Genomic DNA, 26724 nt, shown 5'->3' with positions numbered 1-26724 from the left:
CGAAAGTCTGAAGCCATCGTGAGTGGTCTGTCGTGCTTTCTTTTTCTCTCTATGTTTATTTTACCATTTTGAAAGGTGCTCCAACGATCAACCCGTTGACGCTGATTTATCTGACCGAGAAAATACACATTTACGGAAACTCGGAGGAATAGACATTTCCCTATCCGGCGAGCTGATCTACAGCATTCATTCTTTTCTGAAAATCATTCCAGAAACTCTCCCAATCGAAGGATGGCAATTCTTCAAAGTACCTATCCATGCAGATGTTATACCTAATCACTATAATTCAATTCCCAGATTTTCTTCCATGCCGAGAGATTCTAGTCCCGGAACACGAACGCGAGCATTCATCAACCATTTACTGATCATGGCGGGCCCGTGTTCCAAGGCGAAGTTTTTCGGAATCTCACGCGTCTGACATCGTGGGTCTACATAGACAACCACGTCTGACATTCCCGCTGTGATGAGCACTTTATGTGATGGTATCAAAGTCTATGATACTAATCCGCCACCCGACAAACCTAGATTGATGAGATTCTATTGCAGGTATGTTTTGTTGTCGTTGTTGTGTAGCTTGGACGTCAAGGAAGACAAATGGCTCTAAGAACTTAAATGTATAGGGCGCACGACCGTATCATGCATTCCACTCTAAAACAATCGACTCGGATCTATTATACACCATTTCGGTTGCGATGGGTGAGTGAGGCATGCTAAGGAACTGGTGAAATTTCACTTACATGCAGCAGTACCTACCATCAACAAATGTCTGGTGGTGTAATGTTCTGTTATTTTTGGTAGGACATTTCAAGATCCTTGTCGAACCCAAATAGGAGAACTCCTTCGATCCAGAAGGTTAAAAAAGTGTTAAACTCGTTCGATAACGCTATCTGGTCAGTCACAGTGATGTATCAAAAGCAGCTGAATATAATTTAACTCTGAGGCCCGGCGCAAATCAAGTGGAGAAGACAAAACCAACTTCGGTACCTCTCACAAGAGGAAACTTAAGAAGGTGCATCGCCCGTGCGCCGCTCATTCCGACGCCAGCAGATATTATCTCTGGTAAATACTATCCAAGAATAGAAGATCTTATTTGCGGCTCATTCATCATAACCCTTATCAAAGCAACTTTGAATGATATGGCACCGTGGCTGACATGGTAGTCTGCTGGCGATGTTTGAGTCACATTTACATTTATGCTTACTAGACTACAGGGTACAAGACATTAGACTAATATGATACACTTAGTAGACGGGTGCTCTTGCGGCGACAGCGATTACCAGTTTGCGAGTAACATTTGAGATGATTCCTAGACACACCGTTAGTGACAGTCCATGAGAAAAGACGATACAATCTCACCTTGAGGCGAGGTAAATTATAGAAAATAGCAATGTTAACCATAGTGCGCAATTTCCGACGTGCATCCACTTTGTTCGATGTATAGAGATAAGATCCTGAGCATTGACAGTGTCTGGATAAGTTGTCTGATCGGATTTGTTTGCACTTGGGACATCGAAGATCTTGCTGCGCAAAGCTGGCTTCGATAGCTTGAACGACCCCAATCAGCATGAATTCGATGGCTACTCGGTCATATTCTCCGTTGCAACTTGAGCAATACCATTTTGGAGTTGCCGACTGTCCACTTGCAGCCAGATCTGGGTCTCTACAAAAGTCGAAGTCACGAAGGACATCGCAATGGGAGCAAGGTACATTCGACAGTTTGAGGGGTTCGCAGGGGTTCTTGAATGCAGCCTCCATCGCAAATTCCCGTACGCCAACCAGCTCCAGTAGATTTCGCTTCATCAACCGGATCTCGACGTCATATGCTTTGGCAAGGGAAAAAACCTCGCAGACGGACTTGATGAACTCCAAGGTAGGGTTATCAAAGTGAAGATAGCCACCCGGCAATGTAGGAAATTCGAAGCTTTTGGCAACTTCCTCATCCATCATAGACTCACGATAGCGCTCCTGCATGGACCCAACTGTTTTCAACATTTTTGAGGTCAGCTTATGAGCAATGAATTCCACTATCGATTCGGATTCGCTCGACTTCGCAGCATCTCGTTGGGTATTATCGGGCGCGCCGTTCTCGAGGATTCGTAAAGGTTTTCTTGCAATGGCATTGCTTTTCTGCTTGATTTTGAAAAGTTGAATCAAGTAGAATTGAACGATCTGAGCAAAATCGTCATGGATAGCGGGAGGTAAAAACTGCTGGATGTTCCACCGCATCTCAAGGGAAATGTGATTCGATGGTTCCGTTGCCAAAGGGACTTCACAGTGGATGGCAGACATGTTTGCCCGATCCATGAAGATGAGGAAATCGTAAAACTTTTCCGTGTTCAAGTAGATATGCTGGAAAAGTTCATTGGAAGTAGCAGCGGTGGCAATATAAGTCGCATAGGCGTATGCAGTGCCCGGAGGTTTTGAGGTAGCCAACAAAATGCTGCTAAAGTCGGCATAGACGACTGTTGAGCCAAGGCGCTTGAATTCCGCAATCAGCTGGATGAAGGTTTTGCGCATCAACCCGTGGATGAATCGATGAATTGTAGGATCGTATAGACCAGAGGTAGTCGAGCTGACCCATCGCCAAAAATGATCTACCGCAAGGGCCGCCGGACTTTCAGAGTCTTTACGAACTTTGTCAAGCAGCCAAGCTTTGACCATGGACCGAATAATTCCAAAAGTCTGGGAGGAAATCTGTGACTCTGCCAACGTCAATTCCCTCTGACCATCCGCTTTCGAGTACTCGTTTAGGGTATGAGATATAGAATCAAACGCTGTCGATCCTCCACTTCCTTCCAATTCGTTAACCAACTGAGATTGTAGCACACTATTTACTGCCAAATTCCTAAGCGTTATCTCGAGGCAGACATTGGAGTAGACTCCGGGACTCGAAAATTCGGTTTCGGGAAAATCTTCAGATAAATGTGTGTCATTCTCGATACCTCCCAAGTCAGGTCGTTCGCCAGAAGACCACCAAAGAACGATATCCTGTTGAATCAATTTCCGAGCAAAATTGACATCGATACAGTGTAGCGGCTGATCTCCTTCAATATGACCCATCGGAATATCATAATAGTCGGCAAGTGTCACCAAGCGATCGATCCAACTTCCCATAGTGAGATATCGAGTCACCAATTTCGCAGCGACATGAGTCTGCCACGGGAAGACATCGAGAGTATGTGGTGCCTTTGCCTTGGGCATAGACAACGTCGGGAACTTTGCAAGCTTGGGAAGCTGCTGCTCAAAATACGCATCGTCCTTGCTCGACGAGATGACGACTGTAAATGACTTGTCTTCGAGCAGTCCTAGCTCACGCGATATCGCTTTGAGAGCCGTCACATCATTACTATGATATGTGGTCGAAATATCCAAGGTTTCCACGTAATTATATGACTTGGGTGCATCATACTGCTCTCGGAATTGTCGTAGCTGACTAGAATACTGTTCTGTAGTCGAGGAATGGCTTGACGACGTGTAGCGGGGTCGACAATATGTAGCTTGGCGGATCCGTTTGGCAAAAAGAGAGTAAAGACATGGAGAGGAGCGTTTGCCGAGCAAGCGTGGTAGAGGAAGATGTACTTTCCGGTTTCACTACTAACGTAAGGCTGGCGAGATGTACTTGCTTTGTCCAGTTGTTCTAGGTCGAAGCCAACAGTCTGAGCGCGGTTCAATGTAAGACTTGCATCCTCTGCTGAACATGTTTTCCCAAGTTTTATGATTGCCCGAAGAGCCAGAGGAACCTAATAAACGTTAGAGAGGCGAATTTATTCCAGCTCCTGTTAAGTTTTCTCACCTGTTGCTCATATACGCCATCCACATTTGGGTCATTCGTCAGATCAATGAAATGTTCCCTGATTTCATGATAAGTCTCCTCGCGAACCGTAATCTTATAAAGATTGTCGCAAGGAAGCTCATGCGGCAAATTTCGAGTAACCTTCTCGTAGTGATAGTATCCTGGCCAAAACAGGTTTTCCCGTGGTGTCTTCATATGGATATAAAATTGACGAGGGATCCGAATGGGCGCCGGCACCAATTCAGAACCAACAGACAGCCATAGTATAAACCGGCCTGGTGTCGAAGTCGGTCGAATTTGAACAACATCCCAACGATTCCTCGTCCGGACTTTCGCCCCATTGAACATGCTCGGAATAACAACAGAAGCACTTTCACCATCGCCATTACGTAGTTCTCTCCTTTTCCTCCATCGCGGTCGCATTGCCTTAATCCAATCGCGATAGTGTAAATTGGGATTCGGTATGGGTATCTCTTCCGGTTCTTTCATCTCAGGTGTCTTTTCACGAACCTTCTTCCTGATAACAGCAAACTTCTGTATCCCAGTTTTCGCACTCTCACTCGCACCCACATCTTCAATATCCATCGGCTGAGTTTCCTGATCCTCCTTCAACTCTTTCTTCCCGAAAAAATCCGTCATCTTGTTCTGCTTGAACTTCTCCGTCAACTTCACAATCCTCCGATGCAACCAATCCGGATGAGCGATCCTCGGAACAGGATTAGCGACCTTCTGCATCGCCGCAGGAATAGTAATAAGCTTCTGAATCACCGAACCCAACCTCTCAATATAATACTCCCAATCCAAAATCGACCTCAAATCGAAATTGATGAGACCATTATCCTTCAACCATTTCCTCAAATACACCCTCTTCACACTCTCCTCCGCAGAAAAGATCGCAACTGGAACAGCACGTTCCGTCACAGGAGCCCCCAACGGTTTCGCAGAAATAATGAATTTGCATGCCAATCCTTTATCCTTCACCATCTGATCTCCCAAAAACTCTGCCAAACGCCGTGCCGTACTAATAGACGTTGATTTCTGACCAGCATATTCAGCAAGCGTCCTTGACATGCTACGATTTTCAGCAATAAGTTCAACGAGCTCTTCATCAGTCAAGTCTTTTGCTCGACTATCCAACACGTCAAGCCATTGATTAGCAATTTGCGCCACAAAAGCATAACATTCCTGAGTAGTAGAACCAAGAAGGAATTTCTCAAACAGTTGAGATTGGAAGATCTTGATCAATTGAAGTTCTCCTCGTCTTTTGACTTCGAATCCCTTCAACTCCGCAAGCGAACCGTCGTCATTGAAAACCGCGTAACGTTTCTTCAACAATTTATCCTCTTCCTTGGATGATGGCAAGATCATAGCCTTGTAAGGACCATCCAACTCGAAGAAGATAGAGTTCTCGCTATGGACCTTGTATTCCCCCGTTTCAGGATCAAAGTCGTGATACTGATGATTAGTGAATTGGGCGTAGACCAGATGATTGAGCATGGTACAGGGATACGAAAACCCAATTGCCTTCCCGTTCGCGAGCTTGAACTTGAAGTTTTCAGGAAACACTCCAGGAAGCATACACCAAATACCATCCGTATCCAACTCCAACGGCCTTCCAATCTGTTCAACCAGAGCACGCGCCATCTGAATGATAGTCGAACCCGTCAAACACGTAATTCCCGCCATCTCCATCGAATGCCAACGAGCACCCTTCCTCATGACATAACCATAAAAGGAATTCAGGATACACTTGTGAGCGAGCTGCAGAGAATCGTACAACACGATCATTTTCTTGGCTTCATCAACCTCTGCAAGAGAACGACCCTCATCAAGCACAGAGTCAAGAGCACCCTTAGCTTTCTTGAGTAAACCTTTATACTCGTAACGTCGATCTCGGAATCGTCGCACAGTATCAACATAAAAAGGATTCTCCTTCTGACATACAATCGCTTCGCGGTGTTCGACTTTTGTCTCTCGCGTCTTGGCATACACCTTGCGCGAATAATCCCCTAAACGTTTATGAAGGAGAGCAGTCTGCTCCGAAGGTGCCAAATCCACAAACTTGCGTTTGGGACCTCCAGGTCTCTTGGGAGGAAAATCCTCCTGGTTGAGGGCATGTTTGATCATATTGAACTCGTCCCGATGAGCAGGGAAGAACTCTCCTCTCCAAGCCCACTTCAATCGACGGTCACAAGTTTTTCCGGGACGATTATGATCGCAAACTGCGCAAACAGACTCGTCGACCATGGAATCGGGTTGAAGACGGTTGGATAACATGATGTTTGGATACATAGCAGCGACATCCAAATGATAAATGAGGGGTTTATCCGTACGCCTCGGATTATCTCGCATGACCTCGAGAGCCGTTTGAATCTCTTGTTTGATTTGATCATAGTTGGTAACATCTTCGAGGTTTGCTTTTGACTCCTCCACGATACAAAATGTGAGAGCTGCGTCCAATTCATCAATCAGCTTTTGAACTGCCGCAGGTACGATCTTGAAATCAGTGTCGATATCACTGCGAAATACGCCAGCTTCGAGAGCTTCGACATGTCCACCGACGTAGGTCTCAGAAGCAAGAAGATGACCTTCATGCATGATACCATGAGACTCTTCGTGCCTATTTGGCATTATAATGTGGCCACGGAACGCCTCGACCTAGAGTCCGTGCTGATCAGCATATCGCAGTCTTCTCGTACGAAGCAAGAAACCCACCATGAGGAGCGTCTCACATAGTGTCCCACTACCCTTCCTTAAGACTTCGTCGGGATTGAGAGGAATGATATTGCACAAGGAGAAGATGAATGGATGAACATATTTCATGTACAGGTAGTACGTCGCCACTGCATCGGAAACGGAATATTGAGCCAAAATTTGGGGTTGCTCCATAGCATAACTACGAACTGCATGAGTGGTCACACTTGAGGTCGTCCACTGGGTACTCACGGCGTCATGAGTTCCGGATCTAATTCAATAGGATTATATCCCAGCTTCGCGGTAGTAACGGCTTTTAGGCCTTGACTTCCTTGAGGCAAGTATGAATCACGTTTGACCCATCGGAAACAGTCCATGTGAGCACAGTTGTTACTCTTGTATTCGTCTTCTTGGTCCTTCGCAAATCCGGTCTCCAGGTACATGTCGATACCATTGACTTGGGCACGAGCATCCAAGAAAGGGAAATCGAAAAAGTCTCCGTTGAACGTAGCCATAACCGTCGGTTTAACTTCCTGAATATGAGAGAAGAAGCGTCGAATAGTTTCAGCCTTGAAATGAGAAAAATCAGCCAAAGCACGCTAATGGGATGATGCACAATCTCACTTCGTTTCGTTCATTGAAGACCGTAAAAGGTCCTTCATAACCTTCCTTGGGCGTATATTCAAAGTCATCTATGTCTTCGCTGACGATTTCTCGGTTGGTTATCAAGTAGCCTTGACCATCAATCATATAAGAAATCATCATAACTTGGTCAATCGCCTGGTCCGGGAATTTCAAGGGAGCCTTGGTGGTTTCTATATCATAGGCCATGACAACCGGATCGGCACGTTTGACACGTTCAACCATTTGAGAGAAACTCGGTTGTCCTTCATTGAAGGTAACTGTATACCAGAGACCTACGCGAATCTCAACGTCGATAGCAACGCGAAGGTAATAAGGGACATCATATTCGCGGACATCGATGATGCATTCACGGGGATCTTTGTCACGAATAGAATTCTTGAGAGATGAACCTTCCAATTCTCCTTCGAAGTCGACGTCCATACTGGCTGCTCCCGTTGTGGCGCTCACAACTTCTGCGTAGGCATCAACCGCATCTCGTTTTGCACCATTCGTTTGTGCAAGAGGAACTATATCTCGTCGTACAGCAAGCAAGTCGCCGACATTGCGGAAGCATAACTGGAGGTAAAGTCGTCGGTGTCCCATTAGGTGGTTCGGTAATTTAAGGTCTTCTTTCCAGTCGCGGACGATGCGAGATATGAGGCCCTCGTATTTCTTTCGCAGCCACTCCTCGACGGCAGTTTCTGTTCCAGGCTGCCAAGGTTAATATCACAGGCTCGAGTGCTATGGCTGAAGACGAAACGAACCTTGCACGCGATGCAAAAATACGGTTCATATAGGAATGTACATTTGAACATACCACCATCATCTTGAATAAAATAGAAATCGACTGCAGCTTTTCCAGATGCCCATTCTGGATCCTTCACTAAGGTCTACCAGCCATTAAGGTTCGAATCAAATGAAGAGGAAGATGTGACGTACTGGTCGCATATTGACCAACCAACCTTCCCTCTTACCACCTTCCTGAACCCTCGGAAATCCCATCTTCTCGTCTATTTCATCGCTCAGAGTGACCTTTTCGAATTTTTCCGCAAGCAGTGTGCCATCATCTTCGCGTACGGGTGTTGGAGAATCACTTGGAAGACTAGCACCACCCCGTCCCCGGCCTCGTCCCCGTCCCCTTCCACCACGCCAGGAGCTGTTTCCGCGGTAATTGAAGCGGGATCCTGAGCCGCGCTTTCCTTGATTTGAAGAGAGGCCGAAGCCACGTCCCCGACCCATCGTTGAGAACAGAAGATGTCGACGCGTGCCTGCGTGACAATCCTCAACGCGCTCCGTCACGATATTAATCGCGTGACGAAGGGACGTGAACCCTTGATGATTGTTGGGTCCACTCTCTCCTCCGGACAGTGTGATACAGTGCTGGAACAGAGTTCAAGTGATGTTAGGGGCATCGCCAATTGCGCCCCCTAAGTTGATGATACGCGGAGGAAGTTTTGGTTAATTCTGGTACGTACTAGCCAGCGAAAGATCTTAACACCAAGCGTCTGACTATTAGCACCCTAGACCTCACGGCTGTACTTCGTATGGTCTCTTACCTTTATTACGGCTACGGATGTAGGAACAATTTTTGGGCGTAGTGTTTTGTTTTTGAACGCGCGTGATGTGGCTACAATGCTACCAGAAGACTCAGAAATTCGAATTCATGGCCAAGTATGCAAGGGTCGATGGCGTAGTTGGTTATCGCATCTGTCTAACACCTTCTCCAGTAAATTTACTGGTCGGTTCACAGAAGGTCCTCAGTTCGATCCTGGGTCGACTCACTTTTTTTTTATCAGATTAACCGTCCATGTCAGCCGCATCTCACTCTTCTGATCCTTTCTCGTTGCCATATTCTCTCTAACCACATTCTCCAGTATCTATTCTCAACTGTCTTTCCTACTCTTCCACTCCTTAACTTTCTTCATGAACAGTGCAATACCTATTCTCCCGGTCTACAATACTACACAGTTGGACGGTACAGTGCGAAACTCAATGTTTGTTCGTCTTAATTGAAGTATTTTGCAGGCAAAAATGCCTTACCTTCTTGCCCCGTCTTGGACTCTGTCTCCATTGTCTTTGAAGAGTCGTCGTGCAACCAGTCCAAGCTCGCGTCTCCTCAAACCACGGTCGAAGGTTTACTTGGATTAATCAGACAATCTCCTCTGGTATCTCAAAAGATCTCCATACGTACCTGTGCTTCCTTTGAGGAAAACGCGACTATCTCAGATCCTCCTGGCGGCCTTGAAACGAGCGGAGAATATCTATGTCAAGCTTACACCTCTTCTTCAGTCGGTTCAATCTATCCTCAACGTCAAACACCTCAATGGCCTTCAATTCCGCATGAAGCTGTACACGTCCCCGTCATAATGCCCGTGAAAAAATTGGTACAGGACGTTTCGCTCATGGGAACAGACCTCCTCCATCGGAAATCTCTGACTGACTGCGACATCAAGATCGATCAAGACTTCTACCCGTGCCATTTACCCATTAAGCCCGCGCCCATCGTGCCTCGGAGGATAACTTGTGCTCAACCTGAATTTATCCACGCATCTTTCAACGCCTTGGCAAATTCACCTCTTCTCCTTCCTACTGCCTTCGATTTCAAGAGGGCCCATCTTCAAGATTTCCCTTCTTCTATGGTGAACACGCTAAACGATGTCCACCATTCGATACTTCCCATTTCAGTGACGACTCACACCCATCAACCATGGATCCCTTCATTTGGCCACTGGGTTAATTCTCGACTCGCTGGAGTGTTGACTAGCGCTCCTCTTGGAATGCTATCCAACTCGGAATCTATGGAAGAATTTCTCGCTCGTTTTTCCAACCCGGAAGGTCTGCACAAGCCTTGGCACCAAATACTGGACGACCTAGAATACGACATGGATCCATTCCGAGCGGTCTGAATTTTTTGAAAGACATTCCCCAGACGCACCCTCTTTTTAAAGACTTTCCTTTATTTCAAATTAGAGATACTGTATATGTAGTTCTCACTCAGTGTTTAAGAATTGACAATCGACAACATTGAACGATCAATTTATCATGATCCATTTTCAAGTCACGAGCGCCCGCGCGTAAATATCATGTTCCGTCTCTTCCGACCACACATCTGCCGACGCATTTCATACTCCTTCAGACACTATGCAGCAACACCAAACGCAAACCAACCCATCGTGAATGCTATACAAAACCTCGAGAAAGACCATGAACGACTCTTACGCGTCGTTGAAAAGCGGATCCAGGACCGGAAACTCATGTACTCTCAGGCTAGTTCTTTTCAAACCTCTCTTCCACTCGCAAAGCTGATGCTTTAAAACCAGTTGACAGACGAAATGTCTACACCAGAAGATATAGCCAAACTCAAACTGCTGAAAGAGTCTGAATCTCTGCAGAACGCTTGGGATGAATGGGAAGAAAAACGCCTGGTACAGTTTCGCCCTTCTTCGTACCAAAACTCATTACTCAATGCCGCGACTCTTCTTGGGGTATAGTAGGCGCTTCAAGAAACCGTAGAGTTTCTTTCCGATCCAGATCCTCTAATGCGAGCACTCGCAGAAGAAGAACATACCACTCTAACCGACACGCTCACTCTCACCTTAACTCAAACATTCCCTCACCTCCTCACTCCACCATCCACAACAACTCACCTCGGTGCCTTAATGGAACTCAAATCCGGTGTCGGCGGTTCCGAGTCCAGTCTCTTCCTCGGCGAACTTTTAAGAATGTATCAACGAGTCGCAAATTCCAATCAATGGAAAACCCAAATCATGTCTCAAAACGATTTGGACGGTACGTCTCATGGAATTAAAGATGCCGTGGTTGAAATTAAGGGGCGAGGTGCTTATGATGCTTTGAGATGGGAAAGTGGTGTTCATCGAGTGCAGAGAGTGCCTGCTACAGAAACGAGTGGGAGAGTTCATACGAGCACTGTTGCAATTGTCGTGTTGCCTTTGGTGGAAGAGACGGATGCAAAGGATGACGACCTTTTTTCAATGGATGAGGTCAAAATTGAAGTAATGCGTGCTCGAGGTGCCGGAGGCCAGGTCAGAACCATCATCATTTCACACCTTTATTATATTGACTCAAAATTTCTCTCATAGCACGTTAACAAAACCGAATCTGCCATACGCCTAACACATATACCTTCTGGCATAACCGTGTCAATGCAAGACGAACGCAGTCAACATCAGGTCATTCTTTTTTTTTTCATATAATCTTCGAGTGGGCACTTACACCATACACACATTACAGAATAGGCGCAAAGCATTCCAAGTTTTACGTTCACGTTTAATGGACCGTAAAATCATGCGCGAAATTGAAGAATATCGCGCCGTCAGACTCAATCTAGTCCGTACAGCCGACCGAAGCGAAAAAATCCGAACATACAACTATCCACAGGTACGATAAAAAACTACTCTTTTAGTCAACTGATAATCAACCATTTTTTGCAAACTTTCTAGGACCGCGTCACTGATCACAGAATTGGTTTGACGCTGATGAATCTGTCTGGGGTTTTGGAAGGTTACGGACTTCAAGAGATATTGGACGCGCTGAAGAGAAATCATGAGGAAGAGATCATGGAGGACATGTTGAACGCCGCTACAAGTTAAAAATAACACTTACACTCACTATTAGACCGATGATATCCTACTAATAATCTTATCACCCACTCATACTCTTGTGCGAGCATCCACTAGTTATTGATATGAAAGATTTGTTGCTTCTTCAACTAGCAAATGCCAGATGTCTAAGCAAAGGCGCAGTTTCATTTCCCTTGCGCTTGATGCGATAATCCCTAGTACTGGCAATGAAAAAATCTTCACACCAAGATATTGTATGGCAGAACCTCTACACCAAATGGTGATGACATACACGTTGACCAATCGGCCATCTCACCTCCACCTAGTGAACTCTTAAGCTACATGAAATGCATGTGTATGCAACGGTTAGTCAGCGTAGACGAGTCAAATGTCAATCGTCACCAGGAGTATTGAATCTGAGAGTTGGAAAAAATGGCCGAGTAAACAATATGATTACAATAGACCCAGTGCCACTTGTACATTCCATGCATACATATTAATTACAGATAAACAACAGGGCAAAAACAAAACAAAAAACAAGATAAAAACAAGAAAGCCTGAAGAAAAAGATAACATTTAGTGATATCCAAAATTGAGCCGGTAGGACGAGCGAAATCGACTCGGCTCATGTTCGAAGCAGTCAGCGGGGCTGGACCCAGGCTTCAAGCTTCAAGCACCAAATAAGCATCACCAATTACATTATGATGCAATGTGAATCAGTTGGATCAATACCCATTTCGCGAAGTTGTTCATCCAACACTTCCTTCTCATTAGCCTTCAATTTTGCTTTCGCCTCCAAAGGAAACCAATCTTGCATAAAATTCATCAACGCCCAATCGACATTAGCTTCAAGTGGAAAGAGGGGGGAAAAATTCAATCCACTGTCAAACGCGGATCGAGAGGTGAAATCTCACTTACATCTATCAGCAACCAACACCGACGATGCTCTACACAGCGGACAATCGCCGTTACCCCTCTTTTGCATCTTGACAAGACACCGTACACAAAACAAATGCCCGCAATCGAGTCTTATAGGCTTAAACGCTAGATTCGTGCAGATCAAACACGAATAATCGTCTAGATGGGGTATGATGGGCAATAATGTCTCGCCAATAGCTTGGACGAGAGCGTGAGGAAGAGAGAAGGAGCGAGTTTGGGGTATTAGAGCCAGTTGAGGGGGAGTATTACTGGAGAAGCCATCGAGTGGCAGTGAAAGAGCAGTCCGTTTTGTATGCTTCTTTAAGATTTTACGGATAGCTTCCGAATTAGCCAATTGGAACTGTGGTTCCGTCAGATATCTGGTAAAATAAGAAAAGGGGTTGGTGCACGTACCTTCTTAATGTTAAGGATACCGAGATTTAGCTGTAAAAATGCTTCGAGAGCAGTTCGACTCTGCGGAAGCTTGAATTTTCCTTCCGCAACTAACCCTCTTTGAGTAACTTGAGTCGCGAACATCTGTAACCGGCGTTCGCTCTCCTCAAGACTACGTTCTCCTCTATCACTTTCATTCACGCTCTCGAATACCTCGGCCTCGACGTAGAGTTGAAATATCTCTCTCCACACATAAAGGTCACTCTAAAAGATTACATTAAGCAGGATGGAAGAGCATTGTGCGAATAGCCTACACACCTTTGACAAACGACCGTTTATATGAATGCTCGAAACGTTATCCTTCAGAGGCGAAAGAGCATGGAAGCTGCCGCGAACACCTGTACGAGACGAGCTAGCAGGTCGCGCTGAGTCAGCGATCATTCGCGAAAGTGTCGTCAAAGTGTGCAAAAAACCTTTTTGCACAGATTGGAGATGGTTTGAAGCATGTTCGAGAGTAGTACGAAGCAATTCAAAGAATTGGGCGTCGGATACCAATGGTATGATGACTTCACGAGAAGAAGAATTCAAGGGCGTGTCGAGTTGCAATGAGCCTTCGGTACTTGATTGACAGGGTAGATTAGCTTTCAATAGAAATTAATGACTGAAACGAAGCTCACTTTGACCCAGGATTCTGCAACGACCACAATAGAGTGTTTCCGGGTGGTATAAGGCGATTTAAAGGCTCCGCGCCAGGCAATTCAGAATCCTCGTCTCTTGCATGAGCAGCATTGCCCTCTGCCGCCTCTTCCAACACTCTTGTCCCAGCACGCAGAGAGCTGGCCAACTCCCTCAGGGTCTCTAACGGTATCCGAAGCTGTGGCTCGATCTTTGACGAGCCCTCAACAAACTCGTACACCGCCTTTGGGAAACACATCCCCGGTTGACTGGTTCCCTCATCGAGCGGTAGGTCGACAGTCAAGGACGGGTCACATGCACTACACGCTGAACCCTCGAGACCGGCAAACGAATCCCTTTCCTGCGCTTCGAGAAGCTGGTGGAGTAGATCCGGACTCAGGCCGAAGGAAGAAAGCTCCCTTACAACGGTGTTGATCAACTTTTTCAGCTAAGTTCGGTGTTAGCCCGCGACGACAAGATAAAGAGCATGAAGCATACCTGGCGGTACTGGATGGCATTTTCCTTGAGTTCCGGCGGGAGGCCTTCGAGAACTTGAGCATATGTTTTGGAAAAGTGCATGACTGGTCGTGCGATCGGCAGAGCTAAATTTATCCACTCGCAGTCTGCCTAAAATGGAAATCGTAATACAGGCCTCTGCCGTGTGTAGCCAGCCTCTATGAACGCATGAGCTCGCGCTTTCTTGGTCTCTCAACTCACCATGGACAGAGCTGGCTCTTCTATTCCTTCTCGCCTCATCGCTACCATTTTCACCCAAAGCGTTCTATATGGTCGGTCCCGACATTAGGCTTGTCAAGGATGGAACTTGACATGAAATCTAGGAGCTTTTTTCGTCGTATTCTTACTAACTTATTGGGCGCTGGTCTTTCGCTCCTCACCCGGCCCTCACCCTAAAAAGTCTTTGTTCTTCCTGTCATCCATGTTTATTCTGGCAACACTGGTGAGATCCGCCGGCACGACGGTAATAAAGGGACGCAGGGACCGTTCTCATTCCCATCCATTGAACAGCATATAATCTCCAGCACGGCCAATGCGCTAGAAGCAAACTTGGAATCCCTTCAACAGGTGCTTCCTATTTTCGGCAAGGCGATCTGCCTCTTGCAGATCCTGGTCGGAGACAGCATTGGGGTACATATTTATTTATTCCTACTTTCCAATGATAACCCAACGGCTTTGGGACAGATATATCGCTGTTGGATCGTCTTGGGGAGGCGCAGACTTTTTGTTGCACTTCCCTTATTATTATTTTTGGGTAACATCGGTGAACGACATGACGCATTGGAACATAATACATATACTAATTCCCTTTTCTCTCTAGCCGCAGGAATAGGATTTCTAATCAATCATGCAAATTTCGTACAAGGATCTATGTTCAATACCCGACTCTGGACCTTGACGTTTTTCTCCTTGTCACTTGCCATCAGCATGATTTGTACTCGTGAGTTCTCAGCTTTGAACAATCGCAAAGTAAAAAAACTTGCTAATGGCATATGGTTTTCTTTTAAAATCAGTAATTATTGCGCTTCGGATTTGGTTCTTGTCTTCCAGCAAAGGAGATCAGCGCATATCCTCCATCACACCAATGATCCTAGAATCTGGTGCTCTTTATTCTATCATCCTAATCATACTCCTCTTACTCTTGGCAACGAAATCATGGTTCCAATATGTCCTCATTGAAGCTGTAAGCTTCCTATATTTATTTTCCCTCCCGCAAAAGATCACTCAGCTAATTTGATTTGTCGGATTAGCTCCCCTCCATCATTGTAAGTCTCCAACTTTTTTTTTACCAAATGACTCAAATCATCTCACCCCGCAATAAAAATCTCTCAGGGTATCTTATTTTCGATCCTACTCATTCGAATCGGTCTTGGCCTCTCAATCGACGGACCCCAACCTTCTCCTTCTCCTTCATGGTCACCATCACACACTCAATTCCACTATTCTAAATCCTCAAACCCACCCAAATACCTCAACAATAATCCCATAAACCCTTCTTCACCCAATACCCACCCCTCCCACCGTCCCTTCATCCTCCCCCTCATCCTCAACCAAAACCACAATCTCAAAGAAAAAGGTCAAATCCAAATCGACAAAGCACGAGAGCAGCAACAACAACAACATTACAATCTCCGATCTCAACTACCTCAACCTTCATCCTATTTCCGCACATCAGAAGACATAGAAATAGATATGGAGTTGGAATTCGAGATCGACGAAGCTAGATGTAGAAGACCGAAATCGTTGCCCATAAATCCACCTTCCAAGATCTATACAGTACCACTTTGAAAAATGGCGTGTGCACCCGTCGTGTTTGTCCTTTCCTTGTCTTTTATGTGTTTTTTTTTCTACCTTGCTTTATTTATGTACTTAGTAGTATTTATATTCGTCTAGCTGTATTTCATTTTCATCGTTGTTCGTGCAATATCCTGTATTCTATAATTTACAAAGTATGCATACTAATAGTATTTTATCGATCTCTCCGTTCTTGCGTCATAAAACGAAATATCGCTCTCTAAGAACCAGTAGAAAACCAAAGCCCAACGACTAAATTCAGCGGTCCAATCCATCATGCCCAAGAAATCGATGAATACAATCTGCGAGACGGACCAATACTAGATCCGCGTGAATGAAACTCCTCAGAACATTCTCTATATCTGATATTCATTCCCATCAAATATTCTACTCCCAGTCGCTAACATGCTCGGCTTTCTTTTTCTCACTCAAATAATATTTGAACCAAGGCACCACAGCACGTCACGACCTGATTCCCTATGCATCCTGAACCCAACCCCCGCCATACACATCTCCCAAAAATCAGTCATCTTGATTTCAAAGTAAACAGGCGAACGCGCCCCCACTCAAATATATCGAAAAAAGACATAAAAAGCAAAAACAAAAGACAAAAAATGAGTGCAACAGGTAAGATTTCTAATCAGTGTGATATATGATACAATACGAAAGAGATTTGGCAAGAGTTTACGCATACTAAGAAAAAGTCATTCAAAATACTGTCCCCTTTAAGAAACAAAAAAACGACTGAAGCGTCCTCCACCTTCTATGCGATACGATAACTGATAACTATGAAAAAAAGGGAAAGAGAGAGTAGAGACTAAAGAAGACATGATTGCATCTAAGTATATCGGATAAGCAAAAAGATAGTGGTGGACCCTTTATGGTGAAATAATTGGCCTTTCAGTTTGTTCACGAGCGACATCACTGTACATCACACGAAAAATCAGTCACTTTCTTTGATGAACACGAAATATCGTTACGTACCGGCCAAAGAGTTTGACCTTTATCCAATCAGTAGCGACGAGAGTACGATTCCGAAGAGAGAACAGCGTGCTCAGGTAAGCGCTACGCCAGAACATGTACGTAGCCACACCGCCCGTTGCGACCTGAAATAAATGTCAAAAGACAAACTTAAAAAACTAGAACAAACACATACATTTCCATTCATAAAAGGCAAATCAGCTACAGCCTTCTCACTTCCAATATACGCCAACGATCCTTGATGTGAATAGTCAAATGGCCTGTATTTGATCTTCGCCAATTGTTTCTTCGTCATCTCCACGTCACGCAATGTAGCTTTCTTTTCTTCTTCACCAACAACTGTAGCTGCTAGCGCTTCTAGTCTAGAAAGTTTCGTTTGCAGCTCGTCATGTTTAGCCATTTGATGGAGATGGCGGGCGAGATAAGAGCCCTGTTGCGAAGCGACTTGCGCAGTGGGTGCATATGCGGTCGAGGTGCAGTCACCAATGGCGAAAATGCTATCTTCAGCACCTGTCATGCGGAGGAAATCTAATGCGGGATATCAGACTGTGGATCATAAGTTTTCGAGAGGAAATGAGGCCTACCGTCTACGACGATACCGCGGCGGTTCGTTTGCACTTCTGGGAATTTAGCCATAAGGTCCTGTGTGACTTTACGGCCTTTATTGCCCTACAACACGATAAGCCTAACTTGAACAGGAAACAACGAAAAGAAGAACGCACGCCGGCCCAAACCACGAGTCCACAAGGCACCTCCTGGATAGATTTATCAGGCATCTGGAGTATAACGCTCCTCTCCTTTATTTCCTTCACCATAGTCTTGGTGAGAACCTCAATTTTACTCTCTTTGAACGTCGATTGCGTGTAATCAATGAGCTGTTTACTGAATGTGGGGAGTACACTCGGTAAAGCCTCCACAAGGGTGATGCGAACTTTTCCAGCGAGTTCAGGGTACCATGACTTCAAATCGTCTTCCAAGAAGTCGTGAAGTTCACCACTTAGTTCAACACCAGTCGGACCACCGCCTACAACGATCATGTGAAGCAAGCGCTCAATTTCCTGAGGATCTTGTCCAGGGAATCCAGCGGTTTCTAAACCTTTAAAACGTTAGTTCTCTTGTGACTTGCAATTAAGAAAGGAAGTTTACAGTCAATGAATTCATTTTGGAACTACGACCAATAACATCAACAATCATCCTCTGTGATGGAAAAAGATCTTACACGTTCAGCATCATTCAGCTCCTTCATAAAACAAGCATGCTCCTTGACCCCGGGAATATTGAAAGTTTGAGTTTCGGCGCCAACCGCATACACAAGGTAATCATATGGAATCGCCGTCGATGAGACAGAACCTCTGACCTCCGAGTTATCTGGTCAATGTCAGAAATGTAATATCAACCGATGTGCAAGTTGCTCATTACCGGCGAACTTGATAAGTTTGTTGACAGGCTAGACAAAACAAAAGTGAGGGGAGTAATGATGGGTTGCTAAAAATAACTTACATCAACGTCTGTGGCCTCTGCTTCGATGACGGAGACATTACGCGCCTTGTGGCGCGTGATGTACCGGATAGACTGTATAATAGACCGGTTATTCAGAGTACCCACTGCAACGCTGGGCAGGAGTGGCGTGAACAGGAAAAAGTTTCTCGGGCTAACAACCACCTGCCAATAATCGTCGGATAAAGCAACCTGATGGTGGAGACAATGACGTACAACATTAAAGTCGGCAGTGTCCAAATTTTTTAGTAGACTGGTGGCTCCCCAGCCACTACCGAGGATGACGAGGGTTTTTTTATCTGGGTCAAAGGGCAATTGAGGCCCGGGATTTTTTTCACGCTGAGTGATATAGTACAAGGCTCCAACACCACCAATTGTCGTGATAAGAGTTGCCTTTCCTACAAATTGAAGAAATCCTTGCCATCTTGACTGGCGAGGGGGAGGTGGTGGCGAAACGGAAGCCTGAAGAACCGCAAGTAGGTTACGCCGGGTCAGGAAGAAGATAAGGGGAACTAACACTACTTGATTCCGTGGCCAACCGGCGCCGGAGGAACGAAGACTAATAGAGACTATCAAAGAATGCACAAGGAGTATCGATAGCAAATTTGACATACCCCGCCCAAAAAATCTTGGCGTCCAATTTGCCTTAGGGGCACGTTCGATGATTGCCATGGCCTGGACTGTGCCAATGTTCGTCCGAGAATAATCACTAGATAAATATTGAGCTAAGCCGCGACAGCTTCAGTAACAAAAACCTGACTGACCCTGGCTGCGAGGGAACAGCATAGGCGCGACAACGATAGGAGATGGAAGAAGAAAGAAAGACGGTCAGTTGGAGGTGCAGGCGCTACGGGTGAATTTCGTCGGCACGTGCTCGCTGCTCCCGGTGCGATAACCAACTTTTGAGTCTCATGAAATTCTACCAATCGTCGGTCTTAAACTTCGCTTCCCCGTGAACAAGGGTCTTGTCAGGGCCTTGTTGTTGCGGAGTTTGAAAATACAAGCTCAATTTTGCCCGTCATTTCCCGAAACTTGCTGCTTTTTCTCGAGGAATCGTCGTTCACTCATGTTCAGAACCACTGGTCGTACCCCAAAATCAATCATGCATATGTGGCCCCGCCTTGTGTCGCGCGTAATCACGAGCATCATATGTTCGTCATAAAAATGTTGGCTATATTTATACCATCCATATCTTATCGTATAACCCGAGCTCAATACAAATAATATTACTTCTTGAACAACAACCCTGACTTTGAACGTCCAGCGTTATGACACACCGATAAGATATTCAGTGCCGCATTATATCCAACCCAGACGGTCCAACTTCTGTCTTCAATAACTCAGGTCTTGATTCGTAACCGACGAATCAAGTTGCGACATGATATGTGATATATCACATTATCACACTTTCGGTTTAGGTTTCGATGATCCCGAATTCTCGCAGTCGTCGTCGGATGGACATTCTGGTCTGATGTCGCCGTCCTCAATCTAGGTGGTATACCGAGAGAAGAACATAAAACCCGATATCGCGATCGAATACGACTGAACAGTTTTTCCACATCAAGTTCATGATCAGAAATTTTATATGTGCTCGTTGTTGGATTCGCCTTTGTATCAAGTCGAGTAGTCGCTTGATATTGCTCAGTATACGACTTGGATTCGGGAATGATAGGTTTGAAGATGAAATACGAATAATTCGAGTGGAACATACTCGTCGGTATTGCAACCATGTCGCAAAAGAAACGGGGGAAGATCACATACAATTTCGAGTTCCGGGACGTCCTCGACGATAACACAGCTTATCTAAAACCCTGAATCTGTGACCGAAAATCATCATATGTTCCTTACGCTTGAACATGTCAGTGCATTGCCGATGAATGCACGCTTCCCACACATATCATTGTCCAAACTCATCTATGTACAGCCGTGCTGATGAAAAAAATTCAATCCGATTGGATTCCAATGACTTAAAAGAGGTTGGTACACCGCCATCGTTCCTGCCTTCAAGATTAGCCCTGCAATTTGGCTCGGAATCTACTGTTTCTGAGTCATTGAGCCAGTGTGAGGCACATCGTCTGAATTTCATTCATCCGCTAACCGTACATGGTTTGTTGGACACCCTGTGACTACTTTCCTGTGATTTCGTACTTAACTTTCTTCGGATTCTCACCCAATCCTGTTTCGTATATTTTACTGTGGACAAAATTTCTCCCTCTTAAAATACACCTTCCGTCCAGTATTATATCTTTTTTGTCCCGCTCTAGTGAGGTCGTTCTCACCGTCAACCACAACGACCTTCCCATCTGACTTGTTGTTGGAAGTACCATACGAATCGGCGTTGTTCCTATTACTGCTGCCATATGAGGTATTGTTGGACGAGTCGCTGTTGTCGCGTTTGCTTGAACCATAGGAATCATTTTTGGAAGAGCCATAGGTATTATCATCCCTGTTTTCACCACTCCCGTATGAATCATTGTTGGATGATTCATTAGTGGTCTTGTTGTCGCCACCGTACGAGTCGTCCCGAGACGACCCATAGGAATCATTCCTGTCTCCACCAGAGGAGGAGTCGTTGTTAGAGGAGCCATAGGAATCGTTATTCCTAGAGCCGTAAGAGTCGTCGTTAGAAGATCCATAGGTGTTGTCATTGTTAGAGGAGCCATAGGAGTCATTATTCCTATCAGAGCCGTAAGAATCGTTGTTAGAGTAGTCATCCTCTACATCGTCATCAGCTAACGTTAGAAGGATTTATAGCGATAGCATCAGACGCACGACCACCAGAGCCACGGCTGTCTTGATTCCTTTCACTGGACATGTTTATAGATGATTTGGTGTAGCGGGGACTGGCGAAGTTGTAGTGGTGAAAGAAGGGAACAAGGTGGTTGGTCTTATACGTCCTACGGCACATGAGCTGTTGGTGTCGAAAAAGCATTCGATTTTGAACGGCTAGCTTTATTCCTACGATGGCCGAGAAAAAATAAACACAGCCCGATTTTGTTGATGTAATGTCAGATCCAGTCCATCATGTAGATGCCTGATTGAAATTTCATCTAACTGTGAAATGGCGAAATGCGGTATCAAATTCGCAGCACCCGAACAAGCCCTAAGCAGATGGCCTCGATCTTTGGTTCCTGTCATATTCAGAGTTACCCTAGAGCTGCTTATGTTCCATCGCCGTCTTCTGGTAAATTGACATGAGGAATATGAGGAGTGTTGAGAGGAATCAATATGAGCCCGGGCCTAGCGATGTAGCTGTCGAAGGGCTATTGTATACCGGAATTTTAATCATTGGCGAGCGAGAGGGAATGTGTCTTGATTAGCCTGGAAGATAGCAGCGACAGTCGCTTTATATTAGTGGTTGGAACAAGACGGGAGTAGCGGCCAATCAGCACGGCAACGGCAAAACAAGCACAAACCGGCATCAATCCCGGCGAAAATGACAGCATCATCCCACGATGCTGGCTCTTTGCAAGGCACAAATCGTTTCAATCCGACAGAACCCTCCTCTAGCTTCGCAGAGTTGGGGATAATATCCAACAAGTGCATTGCTGATTAATGTACGCTTCCTACACATATCATTATCCAAACTCATCTATGTATAGCCGTGCTGATGAACAGAATTCAATCGGATTGGATTTCAATGATACATATCTTTACTGGCCAAACGCGGACATCGCATGCATGCTTCGATAGACCAATGATAATATAAGATTTTCGCCGTTCGGAAAATGCCACGCAAAAGTTCGACTAAGGGTATAAGAAGGATAATCAAGGTGATTCTTACCTTCCGATTATCTCTGAGCATCATAATGATGGAAGAAACCGACAGCGTCTGATGATTCGAAAGAGGTTAGTATTACACCGCCATCGTTCCTGCCTTCAAGATTAGCCCTGTAACTTGGCTCAGAATCTACGTTTCTGAGTCAATGTGAGCCATTGTGAGGCACATGGTCTGAATTTCATTCATCCGCTAACCGTACATGGTCTGTTGGACACCCTGTGACTGCTTTCCTGTGATTTCGTACCTAACTTTCTTCGGATCCAGCGGGCCTCGAGGCTTCACTGGACTGAACTTTGCCGGTCTTGACTCCCCGACAATCAGGTTCGCTACGCCCGCCTTGATCAAACCGATAAAGGGAGTGTCGCTGCTATCTTCAAAGCTAATTGAACAAAATAAAGTCACACTCTCCTTCGCTCGTCGATGATTAAAATTCCAGTATACAATAGCCCTTCGACAGCTTCATCATGCCCTGCCTCAAATTGATTTCTCTCAACACTCCCAAGCTTTCTCATGTCAATTTACCAGAAGACGGCGATGGAATATGAGCGGCTCTAGGATAACCCTGAATGACAGGAATCCAATATCGAGGCCATCTGCTTAGGGCTTGTTCGGGTGCTGCGATTTTGAACCGCACATCGCCATTTCCCAGATAGATGAAATTTCAATCAGGCATCTACATGATGGACCGGATCTGACATTTCATCAGCAAAATCGGGCTGTGTTTATTTTTTCTCGGCCATCGTAGGAATAAAGCTAACCGTTCAGAATCGAATGCCTTTTCGACAGCAATGGCTCATATGCCGTAGGACGTATAAAACCAACCACCTTTTCCCCTCCTTTCACCACTACAACTCCTCCGGTCCCCGCTACACCAAATCATCTATAAAACATGTCCAGTGAAAGGAATCAAGACAGTCGTGGCTCTAGTGGTCGTGCGTCTGATGCTATCGCTATACATTCTTCTAACGTTGACCGATGACCATGTAGAGGATGACTACTCTAACAACGATTCTTACGGCTCGAATAGGAATAACGACTCCTATGGCTCCTCTAACAATGACAACTCCTCCAGTGGTGACAGGAATGATTCGTATGGATCGTCTCGGAACGACTCGTACGGTGGCGACAACAAGACCACTTCTTATGGATCATCCAACAATGATTCATACGGGAGTGGTGGTAACAGAGATGATAATACCTATGGCTCTTCCAACAATGATTCCTATGGTTCAAGCAGACGCGATAATAACGACTCGTCCAACAATGATTCATATGGCAGCGGTAATAGGAACGATACGTATGGTACTTCCAACAACGAGTCATATGGCTCTTCCAGTAACGACTCTTCCAACAAAAATGATTCGTATGGCTCTTCCAACAACGACTCGTACGGTTCCTCCAACAAAAACGATTCGTATGGCTCTTCCAACGACAATACCAACCGCCAAGATTCATACGGATCGTCTAATACCAACAACGACACCTATGGGTCTTCCAATGACACCTCTTCCAACAACACCTATGGATCCTCTAACAACAACGACACCTACGGCTCCTCCAACTCCTCTTCCAACAATAACGATTATGGATCCTCCAACACTGAGAAGTATGGTTCCTCTAACAACAACAACAATGATTCCAACAACTCTTCCAACAACGATAATACTTCTCGCTCGAATGATTTCGTCTCTGGAGCAGTTCAAAATGCGGCAAGCAAGGCTGGATACGCATTGGTGATTGCTCAAAAATACAGTGGTCGAAAAACACATATTCATTTTATCTTAGGACGAGCAAACCGCCGGTAAAATTGGACAAGGAATTAAAGACGGTTTGGGCCGTTTCGGCGGTTGTACGTCTGTCCCCGCCTCTGTTCAACCCGAGTGTTTCTGATGATTTTTTTTTGCTAGTCGGCAACAATTAATTCTTGGCTTTATGAAACTGAGCCTTCTTAAGACTTGTACTGCTTTGGAACTTTGGTGTTATATTTTGTGAATTTCGTGAATAGTAAACCTGTATATTGGGATGAATGGGCTTTAAACTGAAGATCGGCACAGGAAGCGTCGACGACTAAACAACATAAAAGAGCGGTAAAAAACATTACAACCAAAAGCCAATATCCAACAATGAAAACGCCATTTTACATTGTTTCCTCGTCCGAAGACCAGTCAGCCTGTTCCCCTGATACAATCACCTGCTTCTGCCTCGGAAGTGCATCAATGAATTGTTCGCTAAACCCAAGATGTGCTTTGACGACATTATGAGGCGTCAAAGCCAGCCACTGTTTAAGTGATATATCCTGGAAGACATCTACCATCGCCGTTAACGACATATACGGAAATTTGACTAAGTCAACCGACTGACCTGTCTTGAGAACCTCTAAAAACTTCAAAGGCTCGTCTCCGATATTCTCAACGTAGTGACCTTCACAGAGACAAAGAAAAAAATGAGTAACAGATATGATTTCATTGAGGAAGATACAAACCGAAGGTAGGAGGGATGTACGCCACATCACCAGCCTATCGACTCGAAAGATCAACAACGGTTCTGCTCTGAACCTAACATGGGATAAGACTCACGAAAAAGTCGTACGTAGCAGCATTGTGTTGCGAAGCGAATAGTGTTATTCTTGCTTTCCCGGATCTAGTGGATATGTCATGAGTCAACGGCTCAGCGAGATAAATAGAAAAGCTTTACAATATAAACGTCCACTCAGGTTGTGTCGGGTGCCACTGAAATTAAATGACTATTTAGCCTATCCGAAGCTGCTGCACACGAAATCAGTACAACTCACATGTAGCTCCCTGCATAAAAGGGTAACATGAACCGTCAGGCAAAACGAGCTACTTATAGATCAAAACGTACCGTATCCCACCAACTTCAACCTCAACTTCAGCAACCGCAATGTTTTTCGAAGCTTCAAAACTTCTAGAATCCGCCACCTTGACCGTTCCACCAGGATATTTTACTGGCTCAACTTTCGAAAATGGGTAAGCAAAAAAGTATTTCGGGTCTGTCGGATTTGGAACAACCATGTCCTTGTTGATATCTTCTGACGGTGGGGTCGCTTATGATAAAGAAACATGAATCAATGATCCCAGAATATTGAATCGGCGTGGACGGCAGATAGGAAACTCACAAGGAAAGATATACAACTCCTCTTCTGGTATATGATCAAACGGAGTCGTATCCGGATACGTCTGGAAATTCTTCGCCAAAACCTCTTTCGGAACGTGTACAAGCCAATCCGTCAAAAGAAATGTTTCATTCTCGTCGAAAGCACCTGAATCAAATATGAGTAAAAATTCTGCTCCTTCGGGGTTTGTGTCTTTGGCTTGGAGGGAATGAGGATCGCCTGCTGGGAAGTACCACAGATCTCCTTCGTTCTAAAGAAGCGTTGAAGCGCGAGAGTTGAAGGGAGAGGGTGATAACGTACGACGTCAGCCACATACATCACTCCCTCGTTTTCACCACCTGGAGCCAACACACTGACTCGCAAAGAACCTTTCAAGACGTATGCCCACTAAAAGCCCTGTCAGTAAATAGCTAGAGGTGATCGAACGAAAATATACGGACCTCGTTCGTAACATGCCAATGCATTTCTCTGGCCATATTCGTTAAGGACGCTTCAATAATCCACAAAACATACGTACCTTATGGCTCCGGCTTTCAAACGCATATTGACCGCTGAAGGGCAAACAATCACAGGTTAGCATATCACCCAATAGCGTCCGCGATTAAGAGAAAAAATCACCCGCCAAATCTTTGGCAATAGGCATCTGTTTCTCTGTCGTCGCTGGTAAGTATATGAAAGAAGAGTGGAGAAAACGGAGGCCACACCATTCTGATGCCTTGCCCATCCACCCTCCGTTAATCTATTATGACTGAACGAAAACGGCCACTTGAAATTCATCACAGTCCCCGAATCCGTCTTCGGCGGCCTCAACAAATCCAAGTTCTGTTCCACCAAAGCTACATTCTCCGGCCCCAACAAAGGTGCACCATACTTTCCTCTAACGGGTTGAGGTGTCGTCGTCTGTATTCCATTGGCGCGTTTCTGGTCACGAGCCTGAAAAGGTGGTCTCAAAGGGTGAAAATTGAATAGATCGTCGTCGCTGGTGGCTGACACGCGTTCGTCGTAATAACGATCAGGTCTCCTATCGCGTGAAAGGAAAGCGGGAGCGGTATCGTCGGAGTCAGAATCTGGTTTATAGATGCGAGGATAGTCCATTCCCCTGAGGGTAAAGCGACCTGGGTTATATTGTATGATTTCATGTCCGGGGGGAGTGGGTATCGCCTGAACAGTGAAACCAATGGCCAAGCAGATTCCGAGAGGACGTAGGAGGGGGGTAAACATTGCTTGAAGTGTTGAAGTGGTGGTGATATGTTGACGATAAAACGTTCTTATAACTTCGTGCTGTATAGGTCAGTCCGAAACAAAATCCTGTGTCTGGTCGGCGACGTTCTTGACGTTGAAGTTG

General features: G+C 45.3%; 9 protein-coding genes and 1 non-coding gene across 10 annotated transcripts; 5 read left to right on the top strand and 5 right to left on the bottom strand.

Moving 5' to 3' along the window:
* Positions 1–1178: 1178 nt before the first annotated feature.
* Positions 1179–8394, bottom strand: AGABI2DRAFT_188103 (hypothetical protein). Its single transcript, XM_006455960.1, has 9 exons — positions 8051–8394; positions 7876–8001; positions 7112–7822; positions 6740–7056; positions 6509–6689; positions 3794–6451; positions 3435–3740; positions 1357–3408; positions 1179–1306 (listed from the first exon to the last, which is right to left on the bottom strand). Exons 1-9 carry the CDS (start codon positions 8348–8350, stop codon positions 1274–1276), a joined length of 6684 nt encoding a protein of 2227 aa, XP_006456023.1. The 5' UTR covers positions 8351–8394; the 3' UTR covers positions 1179–1273.
* Positions 8395–8790: 396 nt separating this feature from the next.
* AGABI2DRAFT_t140 lies at positions 8791–8892 on the top strand. The gene has a single exon. It is a non-coding gene; the product is annotated as a tRNA-Val (tRNA).
* Positions 8893–9034: 142 nt separating this feature from the next.
* AGABI2DRAFT_121922 (hypothetical protein) lies at positions 9035–10017 on the top strand (the record flags this gene model as incomplete). The annotated part of the gene is made up of 2 exons (XM_006455959.1): positions 9035–9086; positions 9137–10017. 2 exons carry the CDS (start codon positions 9035–9037, stop codon positions 10015–10017), a joined length of 933 nt encoding a protein of 310 aa, XP_006456022.1.
* A 192-nt stretch (positions 10018–10209) lies between these two features.
* On the top strand, positions 10210–11760 carry AGABI2DRAFT_227704 (hypothetical protein). Its single transcript, XM_006455958.1, has 6 exons — positions 10210–10377; positions 10432–10536; positions 10606–11154; positions 11212–11301; positions 11363–11509; positions 11572–11760. Exons 1-6 carry the CDS (start codon positions 10366–10368, stop codon positions 11719–11721), a joined length of 1053 nt encoding a protein of 350 aa, XP_006456021.1. The 5' UTR covers positions 10210–10365; the 3' UTR covers positions 11722–11760.
* A 625-nt stretch (positions 11761–12385) lies between these two features.
* Positions 12386–14256, bottom strand: AGABI2DRAFT_188101 (hypothetical protein; the record flags this gene model as incomplete). Its single annotated transcript, XM_006455957.1, has 6 exons — positions 12386–12537; positions 12610–12970; positions 13024–13266; positions 13321–13621; positions 13680–14125; positions 14176–14256. 6 exons carry the CDS (start codon positions 14254–14256, stop codon positions 12386–12388), a joined length of 1584 nt encoding a protein of 527 aa, XP_006456020.1.
* Positions 14257–14395: 139 nt separating this feature from the next.
* Positions 14396–15981, top strand: AGABI2DRAFT_121919 (hypothetical protein; the record flags this gene model as incomplete). Its single annotated transcript, XM_006455956.1, has 7 exons — positions 14396–14465; positions 14517–14635; positions 14704–14956; positions 15014–15133; positions 15207–15376; positions 15444–15458; positions 15526–15981. 7 exons carry the CDS (start codon positions 14396–14398, stop codon positions 15979–15981), a joined length of 1203 nt encoding a protein of 400 aa, XP_006456019.1.
* A 549-nt stretch (positions 15982–16530) lies between these two features.
* NDE2 (NDE2 mitochondrial external NADH dehydrogenase) lies at positions 16531–19307 on the bottom strand. The gene is made up of 13 exons (XM_006455955.1): positions 19230–19307; positions 19080–19174; positions 18983–19024; positions 18682–18927; positions 18469–18630; positions 18388–18415; positions 18188–18336; positions 18115–18136; positions 17691–18064; positions 17553–17637; positions 17144–17496; positions 16972–17093; positions 16531–16911 (listed from the first exon to the last, which is right to left on the bottom strand). Exons 1-13 carry the CDS (start codon positions 19249–19251, stop codon positions 16866–16868), a joined length of 1746 nt encoding a protein of 581 aa, XP_006456018.1. The 5' UTR covers positions 19252–19307; the 3' UTR covers positions 16531–16865.
* A 1591-nt stretch (positions 19308–20898) lies between these two features.
* On the bottom strand, positions 20899–21323 carry AGABI2DRAFT_195288 (hypothetical protein; the record flags this gene model as incomplete). The annotated part of the gene is made up of 2 exons (XM_006455954.1): positions 21238–21323; positions 20899–21182 (listed from the first exon to the last, which is right to left on the bottom strand). Coding segments are annotated over exons 1-2 (327 nt in total), but the record flags the coding sequence as incomplete, so codon positions are not given.
* A 1782-nt stretch (positions 21324–23105) lies between these two features.
* Positions 23106–23445, top strand: AGABI2DRAFT_138906 (hypothetical protein; the record flags this gene model as incomplete). Its single annotated transcript, XM_006455953.1, is given in 3 exon segments — positions 23106–23178; positions 23234–23269; positions 23271–23445. Coding segments are annotated over 3 exon segments (232 nt in total), but the record flags the coding sequence as incomplete, so codon positions are not given.
* A 792-nt stretch (positions 23446–24237) lies between these two features.
* On the bottom strand, positions 24238–26474 carry AGABI2DRAFT_210697 (hypothetical protein; the record flags this gene model as incomplete). Its single annotated transcript, XM_006455952.1, has 12 exons — positions 24238–24553; positions 24608–24667; positions 24729–24762; positions 24823–24886; positions 24941–24975; positions 25105–25310; positions 25383–25629; positions 25680–25766; positions 25820–25847; positions 25897–25930; positions 25998–26030; positions 26084–26474. The coding sequence occupies 12 exons, from the start codon at positions 26472–26474 to the stop codon at positions 24384–24386; spliced, it is 1389 nt and encodes a 462-aa protein (XP_006456015.1). The 3' UTR covers positions 24238–24383.
* Positions 26475–26724: the final 250 nt, after the last annotated feature.

This window comes from Agaricus bisporus, assembly GCF_000300575.1.
Source record: "Agaricus bisporus var. bisporus H97 unplaced genomic scaffold AGABI2scaffold_12, whole genome shotgun sequence".
Classification (NCBI taxonomy): Eukaryota; Fungi; Basidiomycota; class Agaricomycetes; order Agaricales; family Agaricaceae; genus Agaricus; species Agaricus bisporus.
The sequence above is the reverse complement of the archived record's forward strand: the minus strand, read 5'-3'. Positions and strand labels throughout refer to the sequence as shown.